Consider the following 24,199-nt stretch of genomic DNA (forward strand, 5'->3'; position numbering starts at 1 on the left):
AAAGAAGAATAAGAAGAAGAAACAAATCCTAATAACAATAACATCCACGTTATGTCCCACAATTTCGCTCCACCGTGTAACGTCACAGAAAATATAATTATTTCAACACAATTCGGGCACACACTTGCTGACAATGAGACTTACATACATAAATATTCGAAAGCTAATTTCTGTCTCTGTATATTATAAACAGAGGTTGGCTTAAGCATTAGCCATGCCCGCTGCGCGTTCCATCAACGGCTGTAGATAAGACCCTATCGCTTTGACCAATATGACCCATTTAACGAAAAGGAGTACAATAAGCTGCTCTGACTGTATTATTACGATTAATATTATTATTTTTATTTTTTATTATCATTATCATTATCATTATTGTTGTTGTTGTTATTATTATTATTATTATGCATGATACGTTATTTTGATGATTTTTTATTTCATGTATTTAAGTGACGTAGTTGACCAAGTTACTCTCCTCATGTTATATTATCATTATAATTATTAATTATTATTAATAACATTATTAATCTTAATTGTTAATAATTAATTAATTAATTAATTCTTATTGGACCGTGCAATATGTACAAATTTTTGACTAAATCACATTTTTATATGGATATTAATGTAGGTTGCAGCGTGCGGTGAAGATGTAGGTACACTACGCGTATACATGCGTACACATAAGGTGAAACGAATCCTATTGTCTGTTGTATATTATTTTTATTTCCACCATGTTTTTTTTTTCCTTTTTTTTTTTTTATATTACACAAAACGCAAGATCAGCATGAACCATGCCATGTATGGATGATATGTTCCAATATTAGATTAAATCTTTCAACAAATACACATTGCCAACGGGCATTCTTCATATGCATATATCTCTCTGCGTATGCCGTATATGTATGTACATACATATTTTACACATCGCACAGGTTTATACGTATATTTTAAATTCCCACGTTCCCCAAAAAATAAAATCTCCTCGATCGAATCAAGCACAATGTACATATGACAGGTAAGTATCTCTGCTGTAGGAAGATAAAATTCACCGCTTTGTGCAATCAGTGATTATATAACGTTTTAATCAATATTTTTTTTTGTTTTATATATTCCTTTTTTACGCAGGATCCGAAAACCTGGTAAAAGACACGGAATGATATTGCCAAGGTTTCGTGAGATGGTTCAATGTTTAGGGAACAAATTGTTGAAATATTGTCAGGATTTTTACGGATGTAGGCAAGTTGATTGTGAAAGATATCATGCGCTTGAACAATTCAATGCTACGAATTTTTTTACAGCCGTAAGTGCAGTTCTTGAATATACATTTATGTATATTAGTTTACAAGTTAGGCTTCATAAAAATATCCAATGAAATATATCATCGTTATCATATTACGTATCCTAGTACGTGAAATTAAATTTTATAAGGTAGACTTTATGCACTATGGGTACGGAACGTACGGCTACATATATTTACACATAAATATACAATGCGGGAATCGAATCAATTGTAAAAAAGTTACGATTCAATTATCCATATCCACGAAGTGTCGCCTAGTTCTTCGTTCTGTTCCAACTGCAGCAAGTAAGGTAACCGTATGGAATATTGCAATAATGAATACGATTATACGAATACATAACTTGTAATTACAGGTGAAGAAAGAAACGGTGGACAATCCGTGTATAATGATTACAATCACTCGACTGAAACACAAGCAAAGTATAAAATTATATAGCTGAGATCATCAAATGATTATTTGGTGGCATTAGCATACATCATATCAATATAAGTACATAAATATTCGTAAATCTTTGCCGTAGTAAAAAAAAAAATCTGTCACGTTGAACAGCTTTTTTTCTTATTATACATTCGGCAATACGTTATATCTACCGATCTCTCCAGCTAGACCAATTTTAAGGAAAGAGTACTGGTTGTGAATCGAAATTCACCGAGTGATGATTGAAAACTTGTATTATTAAATTGACAAAGAATGGCCGATAACTTATGTGTAATTTTACAGATAGACGGTCTTCCTTTTTTTTATCACTGTCCCTCCATTATCGGACTAACGGAGCTTTCGAAGATCCATGTTATTTACACACGATCACCCAATTGACTAGTCCAAAAGAAAACCAGAGAAGATGAAAGTAATTCACAGTGACAAAAGACAATGAAACAATTACTTTGGACTAGACTTTAGGCGTCTGTTATTCAATACGTCACACTGGTCATTCTTCTCCAGATTTTGTTAAGGTATGTATATCTTTCATCCGCCCCTTCAGTGTGGAAATTTTTTTTTTATCATTCGCTATTTCTCACCGTACAGAATCGGTTTTTTTTGTACGCTCCGCGATGCGAATTATAAGGATCAGCAGCGCGTCCCCGTTTTTCAAAATACGTTTGCAACTCATTCCTGCAGTTTAGCGTCCCGCTCACCAGACGCTGCATTTGTGAGTCGGGTTCATCGGCGAGCCCGGTGAGCAGTTGAAGGCACGCGCAAAATCCTGGCTGTTAGAAAGTGGGCCCAAAACCCGCACCGGACCCGGCGAATGCACGCTGCTACGGATCTTTGTCAATGCGTCCTCCGGGCGCATCGAGCCGCACCAAATCTGGGCATAATTCAAAAAGAACAGCTGATCGTGCGTCAAATTCACACCTGGCAACAGCGGCTCCTCTCCGTGAATGGAAACCCACTTTTTGTAAGCCTGCAAAATGAATGTTCATTATTGTCAGAGAATGGATTGCAGAATGGAGAGATTAGTTTCGACGGTTCGGAAAAATATTTTCGAGCGTAAAGAAGTCGAGAATATTATACGTTATACGTTCAAACTTTTTGAACAAATCTCATTTTATTACATCATCAGTGATTGACTGTATTTTTGTGGCTAATTCGATTGCTTCTGATGCTGCAAATGGATCGAGTTATTGGATTGATCAGAAAACATATGTCTTACGGTAAATATTAAATGGAACTTTTCAACACTCGATTATTTAAAAAAGTAATTTTTGAATTTCGACCGGTTCGTCCACCAAGCCGGCTCCACGTAATTCAAAAATAATTCCTTCATTTTTCAGCTTTCTATCTCAACTCTAGACCCGTACCCCTACCCTACGTTTTGGTTCACCATATTGGATCTGCCAGTTTAAATGTTCAATTTCTGAGTTGAGATTACTAATCACCGATCCAAAAAACTCCCCTTTACCAAATTTCATCTAAATCCGTTCGGTAGATTTCATCTGCCCCTAAAAGTGTTGATGATTATTTTTTAATCATGTGAAGCCGATTTAGACGGTGATCCGGTCGAAATTCAAAAATTACCTTTTTAAGGATCACCCTGAGTTACATGTAACGTATATCGCCAAAAATGGATGAATCGATGGCCATATACGGTACACCAAGGTGTTCAAAATCGACATGTCTACCCTGCGAGAAATATTTACCCTAAAGGACTGCTTGAGACCACCGTTATCGGCGATGTTCTCGCCCTGAGTCATCCGGCCATTTACGTAAAGGTCAATTTCCTGGAGTCTGTAGCGGGAATACTGGTCAACTATACACTGCGCGCGTTCGCGAAATGCCCTGATAGTGGCGTTGTTCCACCACTGCATCATGTTACCGTCCTTGTCGAACTGGCGCCCCTTGTCGTCGAAACCGTGGGTGATCTCGTGCCCGATGACGACACCGATACCGCCGTAATTTAGGGACTTGGGAAAGTGTTGCGAATAGAATAACGGCTGTAGTATACCCGCGGGAAATACTGTAACATCATACGCGTGCAAGTAAACACGCAATATTATTGATCATAATAATACCTCTAAGTGAATATATGTTATACACCTTTCATGTATCTACAAACCTATGTCGTTTTTGTTGGGGTTGTAGAAAGCGTTGACAACCGCCGGTTCGGTCGACCATTTGTCCTTGTCTACCGGCTGCCTCAACTTCTGTAGATTGTGGTACGCGTCGTACTTCAGAACCGCCAGTATGTTCTCAAGGAAACGATGGTCCGTGATGTTGAGCTGCAACGTTCGTAGAAGTATAATATAATCGGACTTGGACGATCAACGAACCGCACTTTGTACAACAAATTCTCACCATGACGTATTCCTTCGAAAGCTCAACCGAGTCCTTGAGGAACTCTGGATACCCGATACGCTCGTTCATCGAATCGGCCTTGCTCTTCGCCACGGCCCTCGTCTCGTCGTCCATCCAATGATTCTCAGCCAGAAGTTCGTTGAAGGCCTCTCTGATAGTGTGAATCATCTCCAGCGCGGTCTCCTGCAAAAGACGCGTGTTGTTTGCAAACTTTTACTATCCGAACTTCTATCCGACCATTCTCCATCCCACCTTGCTCTCGTGGTTGAAGTTGTCCCGGATGAATAGTGCGCCAACTGCCATGCCCAGCTTCTTGTTTGTCCATTCAACGCACTGAGACCAGCGGTTCCGCTCGCTCAGGATTCCCAGGAGGATTTTACGAAACTCTACTCGCTTCTGTTGGTAGTCGTCGATCATGTGCGGCATTATCGACATGACCAGGCGCCAAAGGACATAGTTGTGGAGGGTCCTGAACGTAGGAAGTTACGCGTTAGAGAAAACAATTGTTAGACAGGGCTCTTGATCAACTGTTGATTCGACAACTGCAGACCTCTGGTCGGTGTTTTCAAGGATGCGGCCCATCTGGACGAAGTAGGGCATCGCGTACGTAACGACGGGCTCATCCTCCGTTATCGGAGCGGTCAGAAAGGCCGTTAGATAAACATGCCAGTTCAGCTGAGGGACTTCCTCTTGGAGCTGGCGGAGAGTCAGCTTTCGATAAATTGCGGAGGTATCGTGTCTGTCAGCTTCCGGAAGCGACGCCTGTGTGGACAGGAAATAACTTTACATATTATTCTTTTCTCTTCTCCTTGAAGGTTTCTTTACGAGCGAATCCCCATGCCGTTTCTTACGTTAGCAAGCTGCTTCTCGAGGACGATTACTTGGTCGAATTCTGCCGCCGCAGTCTCTGGATTCGCTCCGAGGAGGATTGCGACGTTCGTCATGTAACGGTGGTAGGCCTTCAGCTCAGCCTGGCTGCTGGCCTTCAAGTAATAGTCGCGGCTTGGAAGAGCCAGCTGCATCTGATCCAGCTGAAAGAATGCCTACACTGTCTACCCATTCCTGTGATATTTCATTCTAGACATGGGGACAACTCCAAGATGCACCTGCAGATCTTAGGGCTGAATAAATCCATTTGAAATATAAAGTTGAAAATATTTCTAAAGATTTCGTTCATCGGGAACATGCGACATAACGTTTTGGATTTCAGGTAAGCGATATTTAAAGTGAAACCATTTCAAATATTACCTAGGCCTGCAGGCACCTATCCAGAGACATTGATTCAGAGGTCAGAGTTCAGCCCAAAGTGAGACGGTCACTAGGTACTGCGGCTATTTTAATTCAAATTCATACCCAAATGATAATGCGTACAAGCAAATGTATCAAATCGCACAAGAATCGTGATTCCCATTAATATCGATAAAGTGGCCTCGGCGCAACCGTAATTATTCTAGGTATCAGAAGTTAAAAATTGAACGTTTATATGTGAACTGGAGGAGTCTGCGAAGGGCGGCCGATCAGCTGAAACCTTAGGTCATCGACTAAGGTCTTACTTTGGTGGCGCACCTGGAGGATGTTCGCGGAGGAGTTCTTGTCGTCGGGTCCGACCCACTGCTCCAGAAGCACTCCCTCGTTGTACTCGCCACGAAGGCGGCCCAACAGGACCTCGACTGGATACGGCGGAGGGATCCAGGAGGTACCCTCGACTGCCGGCCACCCCCCGAGTCCCCGAAGGGTCGTCCTGAGCGGAGCATCACCGATCTCTCGTATTCGAGCTGGGGAAAGTCATATAAAAAATGTTTACCTCACGCATTAAGAGTATGCTACAATCAGTCTTTACCGACCGAGTCGAATATCACTTGTTTCCACTATCATCGAAGCCTACGAATCACTGATGTCAAAATACCGCAGTCGACGCTATTCTACATGCGATGCCGAAGAAAATCGTTAAAAAAAACTTGTTTCCTACCACGATGTGTATTCCTGCAATTAGTGGTTATTCGATTGCAGAAATATATTTCCCAGCATTAGTATTGTGTGAAAAAAACTTTGTTGCGATATTTTTATTCGGTATTGCATGTAGAATGGTGCTACTTAGAGCTTCTTTGCGTCCGTGATGCGTAAAGTGAAATTTTACTCAGTCGGTAAGGACTGACTGTACAGCATCTTCTTAAGGTATAATATTATATGAGAAATCGTTATAATTATCGATATATTTCACCCACGGATATCGACGCAGGACTTGTAGAACATTTTCGCCTTCAGGGTTGCGGCGTTGTCGTCTTCGTTCGGCGGCTCTTCGAGGACTCGTTTAAGGATGACCTGGAGTTGGTCAGCGAGCACTTCGAAGGTGCTTATCGAGCTGCGATCCTCGGGAATGACGTGAAGGCGATTCCAAGTGCCGCAGGCGTATTGGAAAAAGTCCACGCATGGCGCTGCGGTTTGATCCATCGCCGAGAGGAGGCTGGCGGCTGGGGAAAAACGAGGACGGTGCTTTGAGCTTCGGGGTGACAATTCATTTTGGCGGGTAATTTCTTAATTCAAACTCTCTCGCGCGGTTGCTCAATCTCGTTATTTAATAACAATTTACGAACGGTACGGGCGCTGCTCCCCGTAATTGCAACGGTGGAGGATGATATTAACGTCCTTGCGGATGGGCTCGGCTAATCTAATACGCCGTGCAGTAACGATGCGGCGAGTGGCAATAAGAGGCCCTGTTATTAAAGCTCGCGGAGATGCAATTATACGAGACGCGGCTCGCGATCTGTTCACAGAGATCTGTTCGAGATTCGCAATCTTCAATCCTCATCTTCTTAATCTAATCTGAGAACGATATCAGCCGCGACAGCCTTGAGCACCGAACCGAAAAATTCCTGAAATAAGACTTGGAGGTGAGGCCAATATCTCCCTCAAAGTCACGGATATATTTGTGTGGCCTCATGATTTATGATTCGAAATTTACGATCTACGCAATATAATTATCAGTGGCTGTCGGACGGTATAGAAAATTTATTAACGGTAGGATAAGAACGACACGACAGCATTATAAACGGCATAAACACGTAGTGGATGATTTATATGATCAATCGTTTTTACTTTAATCACACTAAACTACGAGAGTGAGATTTTAAACTGATTATTATTTTAAAATGCTATTAAGTTTCTGTGGTTGAAAAATCCCCCCCACCCCCAAAATGTCTTAATACACTTTAAGTATAATACTTATTTCTACTCAACGAGTTCATCGAGTTCTAAGCTTGAAACTCATATAACGTACAATGATAATAAGAAAATAAATTGCCTCTGTCGTACCTATGATGCTTGAATTTATGGATCGAGGGTATCAACTGTTGCTTACCTGTTCGCACGCACTCCTCGGTCATGCACACCTTGGGCACTGTGGATTAGAATGAATATTAATTTATACGCTGCATAAAAAGAGAACAGTGATATTTTACCGGCACCGCGGTGCACACGGATTACCTGAATTTTGATACATTCCCTTTAAAAGAGAAAAGAAGAAAAAAAAAAAATTAACAAAAACCAATGTATTGATTTTCTTTGCATGTTACATCAACTTGAAATTTTGTACCGCTATAATCAGGGGGAGAATTTACTGGAATTTACTCGCTTCGCGAAGCTCATCGTTACGACAATGGCTAATTGTATCATGTAAAAGCGACAGCGCGCTTGGAAACGACAGTTGTTACTCGTGGTTGGCATGTATGTATATTTCCGCAGGTAGAGGTACAGGTATAAGGTGTGTATATTTTCAGTTGTCCAACTCGTCACAAGTTTATCAAGGATAATTTATTCCGCTCCACCCTTACACCCCGCAGCCACCGCTGCCCGGAAAATTAAGTAATTATTTAATTAAGTGCCCACGCCAAAGCAGAGGGAAGTGCGAAACAGGGAAAATTCGCTAGTTAGGCGGAGTAAATATTCGGTAGAAAAATTAATTAACTCCACTTGATCTTCAAACTCTTATAACAAACTTCCGAGCTCCGATAAAATGAAAAGCCTACAATCCACTCTAAGCCCTTTCAACTAATTCAAAAGTTTTTACTTAACTCGGTAATACCGTAGTTAAACCTTATTAGCTTGTTCATTTTATGCCCCGCTAAATTCGATCGATATTTTTCGTCCGTGTAAAATATTAATTTCGACTTTCGCCTACTGTCAAGGACTCCATTTTGAAAGTGAGAGTATTTTTCTTTCTTTTTCTAGCTCCGGAAAGTCTTATACCACATTGAAAGGAAATCTATAGTTCTGTAATTCTGGGGAAATGGCGGGCGGGGGCTCGAAACTGTACAGAATCTAGCTACCGTTGCCGGTTGCCCGAGTGGACGTATAACTTTCTGCCGAGTTGGGAATGAGGAAAGTTAGCCGAGAGTTGTACATGTACTCGAGAAAACTTGATTCAAAGTTTCCACCGGCCTGACGGCTAGATAGAAAAGAACGAGATACCGAGGCATGTGCCTAACACTCTCTACCGCTAGGGGAAATGTAAATTCTACCAAGTTTCCTTTGTCTCTGTGGGAGTATCGCGTCACGGCTGGGAAAAAACGCTCTTCTGTTTAGTTAAAAACTATACAAGCTCGGTCCCTTTTCCTTCCGTCACTCTCCTTCGCTCCCTTCTCTACAATATCAAATCACGTCTAACATTGGGGAACTCGAGAAGAAATGGTACGGCTACAGAAGGCCGAAAAACAGGCAAAATAACTTCATTGGTTATAGTTACTAGAAAAATCTAGTTACATAAATTTTGACAGTAAACGCTTTGAATATTGTTCGGATTAGCAAAAAGGCTTGATATAAGTAACTACCAAGTGTCATTGTAATAGTTGTCAATACCCATATTTTCTGGTTATCGTTAAGTTAAATCTGTACTTCTAGTTTTTCTATATTTTTTCACTGAAATGAGACCTCGACATCAATTTATTCAAAAATCTACCAAGAAATACCAATGATCAAAGAGAATAGTGCAACAAATACTAGATTGTCTGGTTACAGCTGTAAATCCGGTTTTCATTTTTTACCCAGAACCATATTCTTCGTTCATAATAAAAAATGAAGATAGTTACGGACTGTGTAATAACCGAAACTAAATTTCTCTGTGCGTGCTCACGTAACGCTCACTCAGGGTAATAAGTATGGCCTTTTTCCAAATTGTGCGAAGCTCACCTATTTCTTGATCGCATTCACGCGACGTATTCAGACCGAGGAGCAGAAGAGTGAGCAAGCAGCTTGCGACGAGAGTGAAGGCCAACACACCGAGCAGTCGCTGCCTGTTCAAGGACACATGACTTCTTCCTCTTGGAACTCCACCGCCGCCAATCGAACCCTGAAGATTGCTTCCACCGTGATGAGTTATGCTGGCTGCTGCGACTCCTCGAGGGCCGATTGTCACCTGGATAAATTACGAGGTTAAAGGTTAGCAGCGTTAACGGAACGAGACATGAGAAAAATTTTCATTGTTATACAATTTTAGAATTACTTTGGAGAAGTTGGCTTATCAAGTTATGACTATGTGTTGTTTACTGTGCTTGACTAAAAATTTCAGGCAATCCTAATGGTGCCAAGGTACGGACAATGTTTCCTAAACATGCAACGTTACAGTAACGTTACTAAGTTCAACCTCACTGGAAATTAAAAACGCTAGGGACAAAGGTCAAGGAACAAAATCGTTTCGTCTGACCATGAACTGTAAGAAAAATTTTGGCGCGGACCTTCAAACGGCAGCTATATATAATTCGCTTATAAGACTATCTGCGATACTGAATTTCTGAATTCGCCAAGCCTACAAGTGTAGTTGGTTGCCCGATCATACCGAAATTACTTGGTCACTCGTAATTGCGATGCAAAGAAAATATATAATTGCTATTTAACGGTTCAAACTCAAGCCAATAGCGAAATCTGTGGTTAGAGATTGATTTTTGCTTTTGTATAACGTAGACCTCTGCAGCAAAATTGAGTGACGTCGTCGGACTTCTCGACGGTTCACCGAAAGAGAAATTTATAGTTTTGCTCATTATATCGTCCGTAACTATTTTCAGGTCATTACCATATTACTGAAAAATGCAGGATTGAGTACAAAATGAAAATAGGTTTTATCATTGTAACCAGAAAATTTAGTATGCGATACTATTCTTTTTCATTAATGTCACTCGAACTGTACTTTCTTGTAACTGTTGCATGACAATTTGATGGTTCAACAATAAATTGATGTCAAGGTCTTATTTGACTGAAAAGAGTTAGTAAAATGGTAACGTCCAGATTTAGTTTTGCAATATCCGTAAAATTACACTAAACAGTTACTTGTAATATCAACGATATTTGAACTGTTATAATTGAAACTATACCCATTTTAGTAGAAATTTTCTATCAACTTCAGGAAATAAAATTTATCCGCAATGATTCGGAATCCAATAATGTCGAACTGGTTAAGATATTATTTTCAAAAATAGATAAATGGGCAACAAACAAAAACACAAGTTGTTGAAACAGTTCTAGGATCCAAAAATATGAATCAATTTCCTGGCCCAATTCCAAGAAAAAACAATTGTTTGCGCGTCTTTTTGTGTCTAAAAAAGCTCCCTGTCCTACATGCGTAAAACCCTCGATACTACGCCGAGTCGACACTCTTAATTACGTGTTGTAACAGCTCTTCGGTCACGTGGATATTTTAGAGACGATTAGTCATAATCCCACCTGAAGCGGTACACCGGAAGCCGGTCCCTGGTGTCCGACGGAAGCTGGAAGGAGCTCGCTGTCCTCGGGGACGACGTTGGTCCTGAGGTAGCCGTTGTTGCCGTCAGTCTTCATGTCGGCTCGCCGCGGCACGATTCTCGGAAGGCGCACTTCTGAACTAGGCGGGAAAGCGAGACTTTGGTCCGCGGATCCACGGGGCCGGTGGGGACGCAACGCCGTCGCAGCGCCCTCGGGTTTTCCCTACCACCTCGCCCTCGCCCTCTCACCCTCTCACCCTCTCACCCTCTCGCCCTCGCCCCGCCGATTCCGCGTTTCAGCTCCGAACCGCCGCCGCTGTACGCTTCGCTGGACCAGTTTATCTACGAGGGGCTAGTTGAGCGCGCTGCGTGCAACGGAGCGTTAGCACATCGCCTCTGATCACTCGGAAGCCCAGCTCTCCCGACTCTCGGCTGTCTCCGAAAATAACGAGGAGAACTCGCAAAGAAGCCGAAACGAAAACTACGCAGAAATTATAGAGGGAAAACGACTACTATTACCCACGGATAAATGCTTCGAGATAACGGTCACCTTAAAAAACCACGTTCGCCAAAACCTGATTGGTCAATTCGAACAACGATACACAGAATCCGTCGAGTCACGCATCCGTTGAAAACACCGAGCCAACAAAAGAAATTTTCAAATTTCCCGCCAATTACCACAGAGTACAGAATCACTGGTCGGTATGTAGATTGGGACCTCGCTGTAAATTTCTTTCTCAGTCAATGGCTCACGTGTTGCGGTATCACGATCACCTTCCGCTGCATGAGTGCGAGAAACTTCCGTCCTTTGCAAAGATGCGGTAAAACCGCACGGTTTAAATTCGGTATAAAAGCTTCGCGGAATAGCCGGCATTTCAGTAATCGTCCCGCAAACTCCATACGTGGCCTTGAAAATCCGTTGGTTACGTGTTGCACCCGGCGGGGATCGGAGGTGGGGGCGACGGCGAGGGTTGGGGTGGGGGCGGGGGTGCGCAAAAGAAGTCGGAAGCCAAGGGACCGCCGGCTCAGCGCTCATGGAGGATCGGTCCCATCTTCGGGGGGGCGAAGGGCGGCCCCCCCGTTGCGTAGGCCTCGATTTCTGGGTGAGGAGCCGGGGTATTCGGCGCGAGGGTTGAAGCAATGACGACGCGTAGAGCGGAGCCGCTAGCGACGGTCTCGGGGGGATTTCATGGACGTCAGGTGATCCCCGGTCCTCCTCGAGTCGATCCGCGGCTTCCTGGTTGCTGCACCTGCAGGTGCAGACGTCGAGGCGCGAGGCGATCGACGGCGATATACCGACGGCGGCGGGCGTCGGGACGGACTGATTCGAGACGACGAGACGCCGCGAAACGGTTTGTCGTAGCGGACGGCTTGTTGCGCGTTCGACGTTCCGTGTCACGCGTGCCTCGCCTTGCCTCTCCGCGCCGCGCCGCGCCTTGCCGCACCTTCACGGTACGGCGCGATCCAGCCCCGAGGCTATTCGTCGGCCCCAGTAATCCAGTATCCTGCATCTAGGCTGACACTCCGCAGGTCGATAACACGCCTGCGCTCTGCCGGGACCCCCCGAGGATCGTCACCGACGAGTCTATCTATCACAGGCTGCGATGCAGATCGACGCACCTCGCCCTATCACTCACGACCAAATCCTCGAAAGGGGTTGATGGGTTGGGAATTTTTTAATGCTTCCAGTTCGACCCGAGGAATTAAAGCCCACTGCGTCTCTCACAATCGAGGTTGTACTACAGGCCTGCAGGGCGATGTCTGAAATTGTTTTAATTTCAAATACCCCCACGTAACTTGACATAGATTTGAACATGCATCCTCTACGGTTCATTTGAAAAGGTAAAATCTGCGCTTCGAACTGTTTGTCAAATTTCTCTGTTGGAATGGGTACCCTCATTTTTCCTAAATTCCGTGGCTAATATTGCAGAATGATTCTCTTTGATTGTAATAAATTATGTTGAAATTGTCAGGTCTTCAATTAATTTTTAACTTACCGAGGAAAATGTTTTTACCGATCCATTAATCCTTTTACTCGGGTGAGCAGTGATTTGATGAGTGTCGTGATTGACTGGGTATTGCGCGTGAAGACCGAGCATGCCTACACCTGTATAAGCCTCTCTTTCAAGAGAAATAACAGCATTTTGAAAGATATTTTGCAAATGAACAGCACGTGATTGCAGTGCTAGTAATATCTTCTAGATATCTGCTAGTAACAAGAATTGTCCAAACTGCAGTTTGATGTGGTTAAAACACTGTTCTTGAAATGCAATACTTGTTTACAATCGTCTGCACCAGTTGCACTACTATCTTTTATAATGTAGCCTAACAGCCCTTGTGAAAATGATTTCTAGAAATTTCTGAGAATTTTTAAGGAAATTCGGACCGAGCAAGTTTTTCGTTCAAAATTGTAAAGATGCATAGTTGTTCGTAAATAAATGTGAATTTTCATAAAAATTCATTGTATTATCGAAAAAAATCTACAATATTCTTTAATTTTGTACAGGAAATTATAAATATCTAATATTTTCTATAAAAAAATATATTTACAATTTTGTACGAAAAAGTACAAAAATGACCGAAGTTGTAGAAATTTTCACTTATATATATAATATTTAATACAAATCTTAATAAATTGCTCACTTTATTAGGCATATTACAACAGTGTACTCATGTCTATATTCTAAACCGCAAAATCATATTATTTTGGAGATGGTAAAAACTTGTGAGTGGAATCACGATATAAAACTTTTTCTCGCAATCAGTCAAAGACGCAGTAGTCTTGACCAATTGTACTTATTAGTTTAAAAATACACGAAGGTTAGTCCATATGTCTTTATTATTTTATATGGAAACGATACCTCAGTAAATACTTTTAAAAAAATGTCACGCAATATTAGGTAAAGGAAAAAATTGGAGCAACTAGTAGAATGAGGTACTGCGCGGTTTATATTCTGTACCACTTTTGCGTGTTTTTCGACTTTTAGGCCATCAATCGGTAAACAATATCTTTGGATCAATTTCAAATGAAAGAATTTTGAAATCCTAGGAGTTGGTATACTCTGACCAATCGCATCCGAAATTTTTTTAAGTATTATCGTTATGTGAGACTACTTTTTCCATCTTACATATATGATTTATTTCCAAATTTTCATTAAATTTTTTTCAGATTTATTCAGCGACAATCTTTAAAACTGGAATTGACTCCGAGTGATTGAAAAATAACACATAATAGTATCTGGTTTTGATAAGCCTGCACTTTTCTCGATGTTTAGAAAGATATGATATAGTCTTGTCGACCAGAAATTGAACTGGTGACATAGAGCGGCGTCAACTTTGTGTAGTTCTGAATATCAAGTAACAGAACAGTTGTATGTCCGTTTAATTGAATCGATAAACGTGTATTGGTGAGTGGTGTAAATGAACTCCACGAAGTAATATTAACTTCGTGATGAATTCATACAAAACTACTGTCGTCGGCTGAATGCATCGCTCATATTGAGCTGTCGTATATCGATTATTAAAAAACAATTGCTCTCTCATATTGCAAAAGAAGAATATTGAATCTGTCAAATCTTTTGTGAGCTATTTTCTGACAAAATACGAGTAAGTCAATCATGAATATCTGGAATAGTAAATACGTAGGCATCAACTATTATTCCTTGACCTTCTTTCTCAGAATCTAGATGACCTCCAATTATACTCGCTCCTGTGATCCATTCTGTTTATGTGCATACAGCAGTGACGTCGAGCATATTTCAAGTCTCAGATCTCAGTTCTTTGGAACGTGTAAAATATTATGGTCTCTATATTATAGTTACTCAAACACTTCTTAAATCAATCTGATAGAATTCAAGTTCGCGTTACGATGTATACCTAAAAAAAAAAACTCATAGGAATGGTTAATTCGTATTTACACGAGATTTCAAAAAGAATTCTATTTCGGTTACAAAACGAATTCTCCTTTTCAAACCGATTTCATTCGAATCTCGATATAGGTATGAAGAATTTCGAATTGTCCAGTCATTTCTGTTTACCATCACGCAGGTATGAGGGAACGCATAACTAGAAATCCAATAATTTGTAATTCAAGTATCTATAATTATCTCTCAAAAAGTGATCCTTCCACTTACATTCTAATACCGTAGTCGATATCTATTTGAAAAGAAAGTAACGACGACAACGCTACAAAATCGTAGCGGTAACTTACGTAACTACCGATGCATCACAAATCGTAGTTACAAAAAACGCCGCAAAGTGGCACTACTAATCGAACTATGAGGTGGCGCTAACTTGGCGATGGCTTGACAACCTGCTTCAATGTTAGGTTAGTCTGACTTCGCTGCTCCTCGGAGCAGAGAGTCCATCTGTGACAACTGTGCGTGAAGGTAATCTAGCCCATTGACGCATGTATACACGTATGTGTGTGTACGTACGTACTACACTGTATCACACGATACTATAGCGATAGTCACATGTCCGGTTGACCCTAACGCACATTTGAATCAATGGAGTGATAAAAAAGTTTCCTTTGTGTGCTGATAACGGCCGGTCATTCGACTACATGTATAATAAAGTCCGCGTACGTGTGTCGTCGAGAGGTTGGATGTGAAATAGTTGGGGTTGAGACGTCGGTGCCAGTTACGCGTAGCTGCGTGCTTCTTGTGTAGAGCTAGAAACGATAAATGGCAACGGCATCGTGGGTGCTCGGTGGCTCTCGGAGTGATCAAAGAGCCGAGTGCAAGCAGGGCTCGGTTTTGTCGCGTTTTGGCCGTTCATGCTGCACTTGAGGAGACGAACTTCGTCTGCGGGAAAATCGGTGCGGTGAAAGTAGCTCGAACGGTTGCTACGTTATACGCTACGCTCGTAACTCATAGACGCGCCACACATTACACGTAAAAACAACTTCCTCCGCGTCGATGGCGAAATTCGCTAATCGCAAGATTGTGCGCTAATTATGGACCTCTCGGTATCTGGATCGACGCTCCGAGGATGAACAACCTGTCGTTGTTCGACACCCCGGAATACCGTTGCCAATTTTATTACCCTCGAGGAAACGCAGGGCCGCCAAAAAGTCCCTACCCTGGCTGCTGCTAGCATGCCTCTTGACACTCGACCTCCGCACGCGCGACTCTACGCCTCACGAATTCATTGCTATAGGTGAGTGGGTATCGTATGACCGCTGATCGTTATGCATTACTTGTTACATGTCTTGCGATTAAAGAGAGGTGTTGCCTCTTCATCGAGCTGTTTACACGCAAACGTCACTCTTGTCGTTCAACTATTGCGACGGCGTTGTGCAGTCGTAAACATTCCCTCGTATGTACGCAATCGCATGCATAGGTATATGTCGCGTGGTTGTGCGTTATACATGCTTTAACGTCTTAATTATACAATACGTTTTTTCATGTTATACTTTTCCATCCCCGCACATTCCTCGGCTTCATTCGAAATTAGTCAGATTTCTCCGTATTATTATTACATGGACTTTTCCATCTTTTTTGCCACAGATTGAACGGACTTTCCGTATGATTCGATGAAAAATTTGTCCCGCGGTAAGTGGTTTAGCCAACCACGCACACTCATTGTCTCAACGTACGTGTGAATTTAAAGTTAGATTGAACATCGTGACATGTCGTTGACATGCCTTGTGAAATACACGTAAATATTGTTTGAATACCTACTATTACAAGACAAGGTCAGCATTTCGTATTCGGTTTTTCGCGAGTGCTCTTTCAAATTGAAATAATACCGTGAGAAATCTCGTCAAAGAAACAGAACTTTTGATTGCGAAACAGAGCTATTCCATCTTCTTTTGTTCAAAAGCCTTTGCTAACTAACCATTTAACCACTAGTTTCTCATTTTCCTGAACAGGATTGATATTTTATCATCTGCGGTAAGGGGCGGAGAACATTTAGTCACCGATATTCGGCGAATTTTAAAATCAAATCAACATGGCTACCGTTACTCGCGTGCAAACAAATTTCATCTGTATGCAACTCCGTTGCCTTTCCTCCACAGTTACCCAGCGCTATCTCACGCCCTAGAAAATAACGGCAAGAATAGTTTAGCTGTGATTTCACCTTCGCACAAAAGCTGAAACATTTAGAATTCAGCTTGTAAAATCTACTCGCACGTGTATGTCACTTGGTCGATAATGCAGTTTATAAAACAACTAGACCTTTAATCTTTATTGCTGCGCTACAATAAGGAAAAATTCAACTACACAAAATCGTACATGTCTAAACGCACAATTCTGTAATATAATTTCGTCGTGCTCTAGATGCGTTACCTAAATATAAACAATGGCTGACGAAGAAGGAACTGAGTGGCTCCACGAACTGTTGCACGACGTTCAGCTGACACAATTTTTCACTCGGATCAGAGACGATCTTCAGGTGACTCGACTGCACCACTTTGACTATGTGCAGCCGGAAGATCTGGAGAAAATTGGATTGGGTAAGCCAGGGATAAGACGGTTAATGGACGCAGTGAAGAAGCGTCGAGCAAATCAATGGAAGAAAAGCTTGATAACGAAGATAAAAAGCACAAAAAGTAGTAAACGAACATCACAGACGCTGGACAGTCCCGCAACGTTAACTTGCCTCATTCAAGAGAAGGACGTTACTCTTTCTATAAAATTAGGCGACGGAAGTTTCGGTGTCGTCAGACGAGGAGAATGGACCTCTCCCAATGGCAGAACTCTTCCTGTCGCAGTCAAGGTTCTCAAAGCTGATGCACTCACCCAACCCAGTGTTTTTGAGGACTTTGTCTCTGAGGTTCAAGCCATGCATACTCTGGATCATCACAATTTGATCAGGTATAGTTTGCAGCATGTTTAAGAGATAATTGATTTTCTCAGTCATATAACTCTCGCGAATATTCTGAAGACCCACGGAGTTATGGAATTTGTTTGAGAATATTATCACGGGTAAAGCTGCAGCAAGTTGCTTGAAAGGAGATGTTTTGTTAAGACTGAATAGAACAGAATATAATATCATCAACATGTCCTTATCTTCTTCTACTTCCTCTTCTTCAGATTGTATGGAGTTGTTTTATCCCAGCCAATGATGATGGTGACGGAGCTGGCAGCGCTCGGAGCCCTTTTGGACTATCTGCGCAAGCAGTGTGGCCATATGTCTGTCCTCACTCTTTGCAACTACGCGTTGCAGGTGGCAACAGGAATGGCCTATTTGGAGACTAAGCGATTCCTCCACCGTGATCTGGCCTGCCGAAATGTGCTCTTGAGCTCCGTTGACAAAGTTAAAATCGGCGATTTTGGCCTTATGAGAGCTCTGCCTCAGCAGGAGGATTGTTACGTCATGACGGAGCATAAAAAGGTCCCATTTCCATGGTGTGCGCCAGAGTCTCTGAAGGCGAGACAATTCAGTCATGCGTCGGATGTCTGGATGTTTGGCGTTACTTTGTGGGAGATGCTGACTTTCGGCGAGGAACCATGGATTGGATTAAACGGTTCGGAAATCCTCAGGAAGATCGACAGGGAAGGAGAAAGGTTGCACGAACCGGATGCTTGTCCGCCTCCCATGTTCCAGCTAATGCTACGCTGCTGGGCCAGAGATCCCGCGGAGAGACCGACTTTCTCCACTCTGAAAGAGGCCCTGACCGGAATGGTACCTTCGGTCATGAAAGCCCTGAGCCGTTTTGAGGACACCGAGAAAATGACCATCGAACAAGGCGATCAGATTGTCATAATCGACGGAAGGCCAGAGAATTATTGGTGGAAAGGACAGAATCAACGCACCTTCCAAGTCGCTCTCTTCCCACGCTGCCTCGTCGATCCGATGAGACGGAAACAAGCCGAAGACATCAGCAAACCGCTTGAAAATTCGTTCATTCATACCGGCCACGGTGCGCCGTTTGGAAAATCGTGGGGCAGGTAAGAGATTTGATAATATTTTGATGTGTTCATTCAGTGAGTAATCTGGTCACTGAGATTGTTCGTTATGGAAATAATGTGAAAAACAATGAGAAAACAAACATTCTTTTTCCGTTTTCCACCCTAGTCCCGTCTTCATCGACGACGTCTACTTGAGGAATCCTATGGAGCCACCTGACATTCTAGATGTAACGGGTGTTGAGAGTCAGACAAAAAAAAGATTTCAGTACGGAACACCGAGATCTAGAAAACAATTCAACTATACCAAACTCCAAAATGACTTGAGATCCAGTCCAGCGAAAAATAGCGGCACGGTTGTTACCGGTGTTAATCAAGAGGCACGACTGATCGATCTGACACCGGAAGAACTGGCCAATGCGAGTGGCACAGTACAGCCTGATACAACGTGTAGAAGAGTTGTCAATATACTAGATGAACCTATAATCGATGCAACGGCTCAGCAATCGCAAGAATACTGGCAAAGCGATGACCCCAGAACTTATGCTAATTTTCCTGGCGGCGTAGAGGCCACTCAACCTGATCCGTTTGACACGTCACTTGTGTTCATGAATCCACCACACTCTCGATACTACAGCCACGTTACTCCGGATTTGGCAAATCATTCCGTAGTAAAAACACAGCAAACCTACGGGAATGTTCAGAATGACGAGGACACTGCCGGAGCAAGCCAATTCAAAAACGAAGCGAAATCCGGTGGCATGGGAATAGAACAATATTCCTTGAGTTTGAACAAGGACATCAGAAGCGGAAATACCAATTTAAATGTGAACGTAGACTCGGCCGAGAACGGCGATGGCGCCAACGGTGATTATTACAGCGAAATCGATAAGCTCAGTCCCACGCCATCAAGTCTCTCCAGCTGGCCCGAGGATCTACGAGGCGGCACGAGTCAAACCTACGCAAATGTGGCCGAACGTAGTCTCAGCGTCGCTGTTCCACCTCCCCCAACACCACCGTCTCTCGGTCCTTATGAAGCTCCGCCGAAGCCAAAATCGAATCACGATCTTGCCCAGAGTTTGAACGAGTTAAGCATAGATGCGAGAGGTCAATCATCTCCGAAAAAATTGGACCCGGCGTTTTTAGTCGAGCTTGAAAAACACCTGGGCGAAAAAGAGGCCTGCAAAAATACTAATTCTAGTCACGCGGTTAACACGTCCATCGCGCAATACGCTTCTCTGAACAAACTCAGGGAAGAGAATTCCGCTATTCCTCTTCTCCAGCCCCCACCGGCGTCCGCGAAACCGAGGTCTCCCCAAAGCGAGCAGCGCATTGCCGCGGCCAACTTGCCTACCAAAGTTCAAAATTCGTGGCAACTAAAGAGCACCAATGTTCAGAGGCCTAGGAGCCAACTGGGTCATCATTCCCAGATGGTCGAGGCAACAACGGACGCTATTGTTGGACAGATTTGGCACCAGACTCATTCCCAACAATTTCAACAGACAAATTTTACCCAGTCTCAGTCACAATTGGCGCAAGGCACTTCGCAGGCTGGTTCGAATCTGCTTCAGGTGGTTCCGGTGGCCGGCGGATTCAGTCACGGGCGAATGAGTAACCTCGAAAACACGCATTCTGTCCAACCGACTCATTCAAACTCCAATCAAAGCAATCCGCAACAGCAGAATCTGCTCACTTCCAATCATCACAACTACTTCCAGCAGCAAAACGTTAACTTGCAACTGTCCAGTCAGAACGCCGAACAGCACAACGTTAGCCAAGCACAGAATGACCTACATTCCAATATGCAGAGCGCCGCGATCAGGTCCTCAACTTTGCCACGGCCGGCGGCAACGGCTTCGGGAGCCATACTATCCGAACAGGTCTACGCCGAGCTGAAACAAACTGTCCCCAATCTCGATCAGCTCTCACAGAGCGAGTTCAACACTCTGTACAACAAAACGGTACAGCAGAACATATTGAGGAATTATCACAACAGCAACCAGACGTCGTCGAGCGGTACCAACGGCCAAGCGACGAGCTCAAATCACGACAGTGCACATGTTCAAGGACACGCCGCTGCTGGTGGTTCTGCACAGCCTGGTTGTCGCTATAACCAGACGCTGCCGCGGGCTTATCCCGCCCAGGATCATCCCTGCGATTTTAGTCTCAGTTTGAAACAGCCTATCAGCTACAATCCGCCACCAGCTTACTCCGCCACAACGTGGAACAGCCCTATGAAACCGCTGCAGAACGGATACCCGCAGTATTCGCCAGGCAGGCACAACTCGAATGTGGTCGGCAATCAGACCGGAAGTCCGAATCTCATGCAGTTTACACCGACGAGAATCTCTCAGGCGGGGCCGACGATGCCCTCGCAGCAACTGTCGACGGCGCGAACTTTGCTGCCTCAGCTAAACGAGACTGTCATCAATACTCAGCTCGCACCTTCCGTTTCGGCTTATCCATCAGGAATCAGCCCACCGCTAACAGGCGCTTCCCAACAGCTCGTCATGTCCTTGAACGACGAATTTAGGGCCAGTAAAATCATGAAAGTACAAAAGGAAACTGGGGACGTCGCCCAGACGGAAGTTCTGGCCGCTTTACAAGCCACCGGATGGGACACGAATCAAGCTGCTAAACAAATCATCAAAGATCGACAAGCCAAGATCGAATCTCTTGTTAGGTACGTACAATATATTTAGTTGCTAATAGGAATAATTATACAGATAAACTACTTAAAAATTGAATCCTTTTCAACTTCACCCACTAGGTAACAATTTTTCTGTTTTCAGACTGGGTCTAGCTGACAGACCGCAGTGCGAAGGAGCATTAAAACAGACTGAGTACGATGTGGAATTGGCAGCATCTCTTCTTTTGGACCGCGTTAGATGAAACTGAATTATCAAACAGCCAAGATGCATCTCGAAAGCACGGAAATACCTTGTCAATTGCTGTTTTACTTTGTTTTTGTTTAGTTTCTCTTTGTCTTGTGTTTCCTTAACTCCGTAGACAATAGGATCGACAATTGTACCAGTACCTATCGGAATTGTCGCGAAAAATCCTCTATCGTGACACATACCAAATGACATGGAGATACAGTTACATTAGAGAGAACTCCAGTAAAATAAGTAGAAAAAATTCGAGTAAATAGCCAAGTTTTAACTTGTAAGTAATCTAGGTCATAAAATTACATTTATTAGGGGGTACTCACGGAATCGTAAACACGCATCTTAGTGCTCTAACAGATTAACGTTTTCAAACTTCCTATCTTACTGAAATAAAAGGGTGTATTCGCAGTTTGAAAATGGATACTCTGCAGAAAATGTGTCTTCGAAGTTAGATTAATTACAAACAGTGAAGTTCGGAGCAGAAAGATTTTTTTTTTAATAATTAGAGACTACGATTTCCAATGTCTTGACTTGATTACAATCAAGCTTCAAATGATTGAATTTTTTTTTTTTTATGATACTCCCATAAAGAAATCCCGGTAAAAACCTTGGTTATTCGAAGATATACTTTCAAAGTGTACCAGTTTCAAATCGCTGTTTCAGTGGTGAGTCAAGAGATAAAAAGAGAAACTCATCCCTGCAATTGTACCACGACTGAGATTTTACCTGCGTGTACCCAGAAAAGAACTTTATTTCGATAATTCACTATTACATATATCTTCGATATATTCAAAGACCATATTTCATTATTTATGTATTCTATTCTTACTACCCAAGCATAAATTTTTTCACTCGTAAATACTCTCACTCGTCATCCAAATGTCGATCAAACGCATATATATATATATATATATATATATACACACACATATATTCCCGTTTTTTAATCCCTCTCTCTGATTGCTATTGAGAATGTATTATATCCATTATTAGTAGGTCACATTGATGTATCTGTAAGAATGCGCAGCAGACACGCTGAAATCTGCATTATTGTGACTCGGAAAATGTGTGAATATGAAAACCATAGTGGATTTATTTTAGTGACTTTATACAGGAGCATCGTGTGAAATGGTTCAGTCTAGTTTAAATATTTAGCTTAGTCTAGTTTAGTTTAGTAACGAGCGTGACGAACACAGCACTCAAAATTCTTACTGTGATAAGTATTATTATACATACTACTATTACTATGTTACTACCATTGTGCAGTATAAGTATACTATTGGTCGATGATAACTAAATCTTGTAATTATATGTATTTCGCAAAATGATTTGATCTACGTAATTTATAGTCGGTGAGGCGAACCAATACTTTTGCTTTGCTTTAATACTAAATGTGCGGAATGATAGATCTACCATCGAATACTCTGTCGTAGAATTTAGTATTACTCAAAGCCTAAATGATTACTTACGATCATTTGTAATAACCATGAATTTAATGTTACAAGCAAGGCTTATGGTGAGTTTGCGCAATTTTTTCAGTGCGTCAAAAAATTCATTTTCTCGTGTTTAAAATTACGTGACTGGCTACTCATTCTGTCCGACACTTTTTTTTGCTTATCGTCAGGTCGTTAGTCTGATTAAAAAAATCTAAGCCAAATATACGTGAAAAGCTGAAATTAAACGAAAATTTCTTTTAATAACAAACATTCAAATTTACTCATCTGCTCAACTACCGGAAAAAAGACAGGTGCAAGAAATGAAACCTTTTCAACTTTCACATGACGCTTTTAGTCTTTATCATCAGTAGATACGTGTATTGAAACTGAATAGGAAATAGAGGTAAGATTTCATTTGGCATGACGGGCTCGTGTCCGCGTTAATTGTCACTTTCTTCGTACATCATAAAACACTGTTATAACACAGCAGAATCCGGAAACAGATTATTTTTCAAAGTTTTTTGCTAAGGGAAACAGAAGTTAATTGCATGTTAATATTCACTTAAGACATATTATGTATTATTTGATCAATTAATATCCACGACCGAATATCTAAACTTGGAATAAATATTCTGGGCTTTAGGTTTTTGTTCTTTTTCTTCTTCAAAATCACCAACGCATATACACCAGCGAAATTGTAAATGTATATTTAGCGCGAACGTAAATATTGCATAATCTTATCCCATTTGTACATGTCATTTTCTTTGTATGATCCTTCCTAATAGTTGAATTATTCTTCACCCTCGTAATTATACTTATCATTTTTCCCATAGAACAGCCAAATTTAAATACAACAAAGTCGAACGTCCACATGACATACAGTGAATTATTTAGTTATTACATAATACGTATATTAAAGTATATGCATAATAGGTATATCTAAGACTGCTGCGGAATTATAGAAATCAAGAAATTGGTTTATACCTGTAATACGCGAGACGCTGTAAAGATATTTGAAAATCAGTCGAAAGAAAAAAACAATACTGTACATCGCATTATTATATTCCCATTAAAAAATTATTTGTTCTTAATTTCCCGTATCTCTTTGTTCCTATAATATTATTATATTTCCTTAATTTTAAATCGATGCGTATTCGTAGGCGCAGTAGTTTGTCAGTACGACTTTGCACGAGTGGC

General features: G+C 42.0%; 2 protein-coding genes across 3 annotated transcripts; one reads left to right on the top strand and one right to left on the bottom strand.

Moving 5' to 3' along the window:
• Positions 1-1,883: 1,883 nt before the first annotated feature.
• Positions 1,884-12,383, bottom strand: LOC107217625 (neprilysin-1). Its single transcript, XM_015655226.2, has 12 exons — positions 10,806-12,383; positions 9,279-9,504; positions 7,453-7,491; positions 6,320-6,565; positions 5,661-5,869; positions 4,946-5,125; positions 4,645-4,856; positions 4,347-4,563; positions 4,095-4,277; positions 3,856-4,018; positions 3,440-3,756; positions 1,884-2,703 (listed from the first exon to the last, which is right to left on the bottom strand). The coding sequence occupies exons 1-12, from the start codon at positions 10,917-10,919 to the stop codon at positions 2,431-2,433; spliced, it is 2,379 nt and encodes a 792-aa protein (XP_015510712.1). The 5' UTR covers positions 10,920-12,383; the 3' UTR covers positions 1,884-2,430.
• On the top strand, positions 6,533-24,093 carry LOC107217620 (activated Cdc42 kinase Ack). Of its 2 annotated transcripts, none has more exons than XM_046741554.1 (5): positions 6,533-6,621; positions 17,107-17,643; positions 17,863-18,720; positions 18,848-21,361; positions 21,471-24,093. In XM_046741554.1, the coding sequence occupies exons 2-5, from the start codon at positions 17,129-17,131 to the stop codon at positions 21,568-21,570; spliced, it is 3,987 nt and encodes a 1,328-aa protein (XP_046597510.1). In that variant the 5' UTR covers positions 6,533-6,621; positions 17,107-17,128; the 3' UTR covers positions 21,571-24,093. The 2 variants fall into 2 exon arrangements, with proteins under 2 accessions (XP_046597510.1, XP_015510701.2); XM_015655215.2 differs by lacking the exon at positions 6,533-6,621 and adding an exon at positions 15,150-15,982.
• The last annotated feature ends 106 nt before the right edge of the window (positions 24,094-24,199 follow it).

The sequence above is a fragment of the Neodiprion lecontei genome, chromosome 5 (assembly GCF_021901455.1).
Source record: "Neodiprion lecontei isolate iyNeoLeco1 chromosome 5, iyNeoLeco1.1, whole genome shotgun sequence".
Lineage (NCBI taxonomy): Eukaryota > Metazoa > Arthropoda > Insecta > Hymenoptera > Diprionidae > Neodiprion > Neodiprion lecontei.

Excerpts from the sequence above, each read along its gene's own strand:
- LOC107217620 (XM_046741554.1), top strand. The coding sequence starts at position 17,129 with ATGGCTGACGAAGAAGGAACTGAGTGGCTCCACGAACTGTTGCACGAC. Across the intron at positions 18,721-18,847 it reads TTTGGAAAATCGTGGGGCAG|TCCCGTCTTCATCGACGACG; the intron begins GTAAGAGATTTG and ends TTTCCACCCTAG. Across the intron at positions 21,362-21,470 it reads AAGATCGAATCTCTTGTTAG|ACTGGGTCTAGCTGACAGAC; the intron begins GTACGTACAATA and ends TTCTGTTTTCAG.
- LOC107217625 (XM_015655226.2), bottom strand. The coding sequence starts at position 10,919 with ATGAAGACTGACGGCAACAACGGCTACCTCAGGACCAACGTCGTCCCC. Across the intron at positions 9,505-10,805 it reads CTTCCGGTGTACCGCTTCAG|GTGACAATCGGCCCTCGAGG; the intron begins GTGGGATTATGA and ends TAATTTATCCAG. Across the intron at positions 5,870-6,319 it reads CAAGTCCTGCGTCGATATCC|CTCGAATACGAGAGATCGGT; the intron begins GTGGGTGAAATA and ends GACTTTCCCCAG.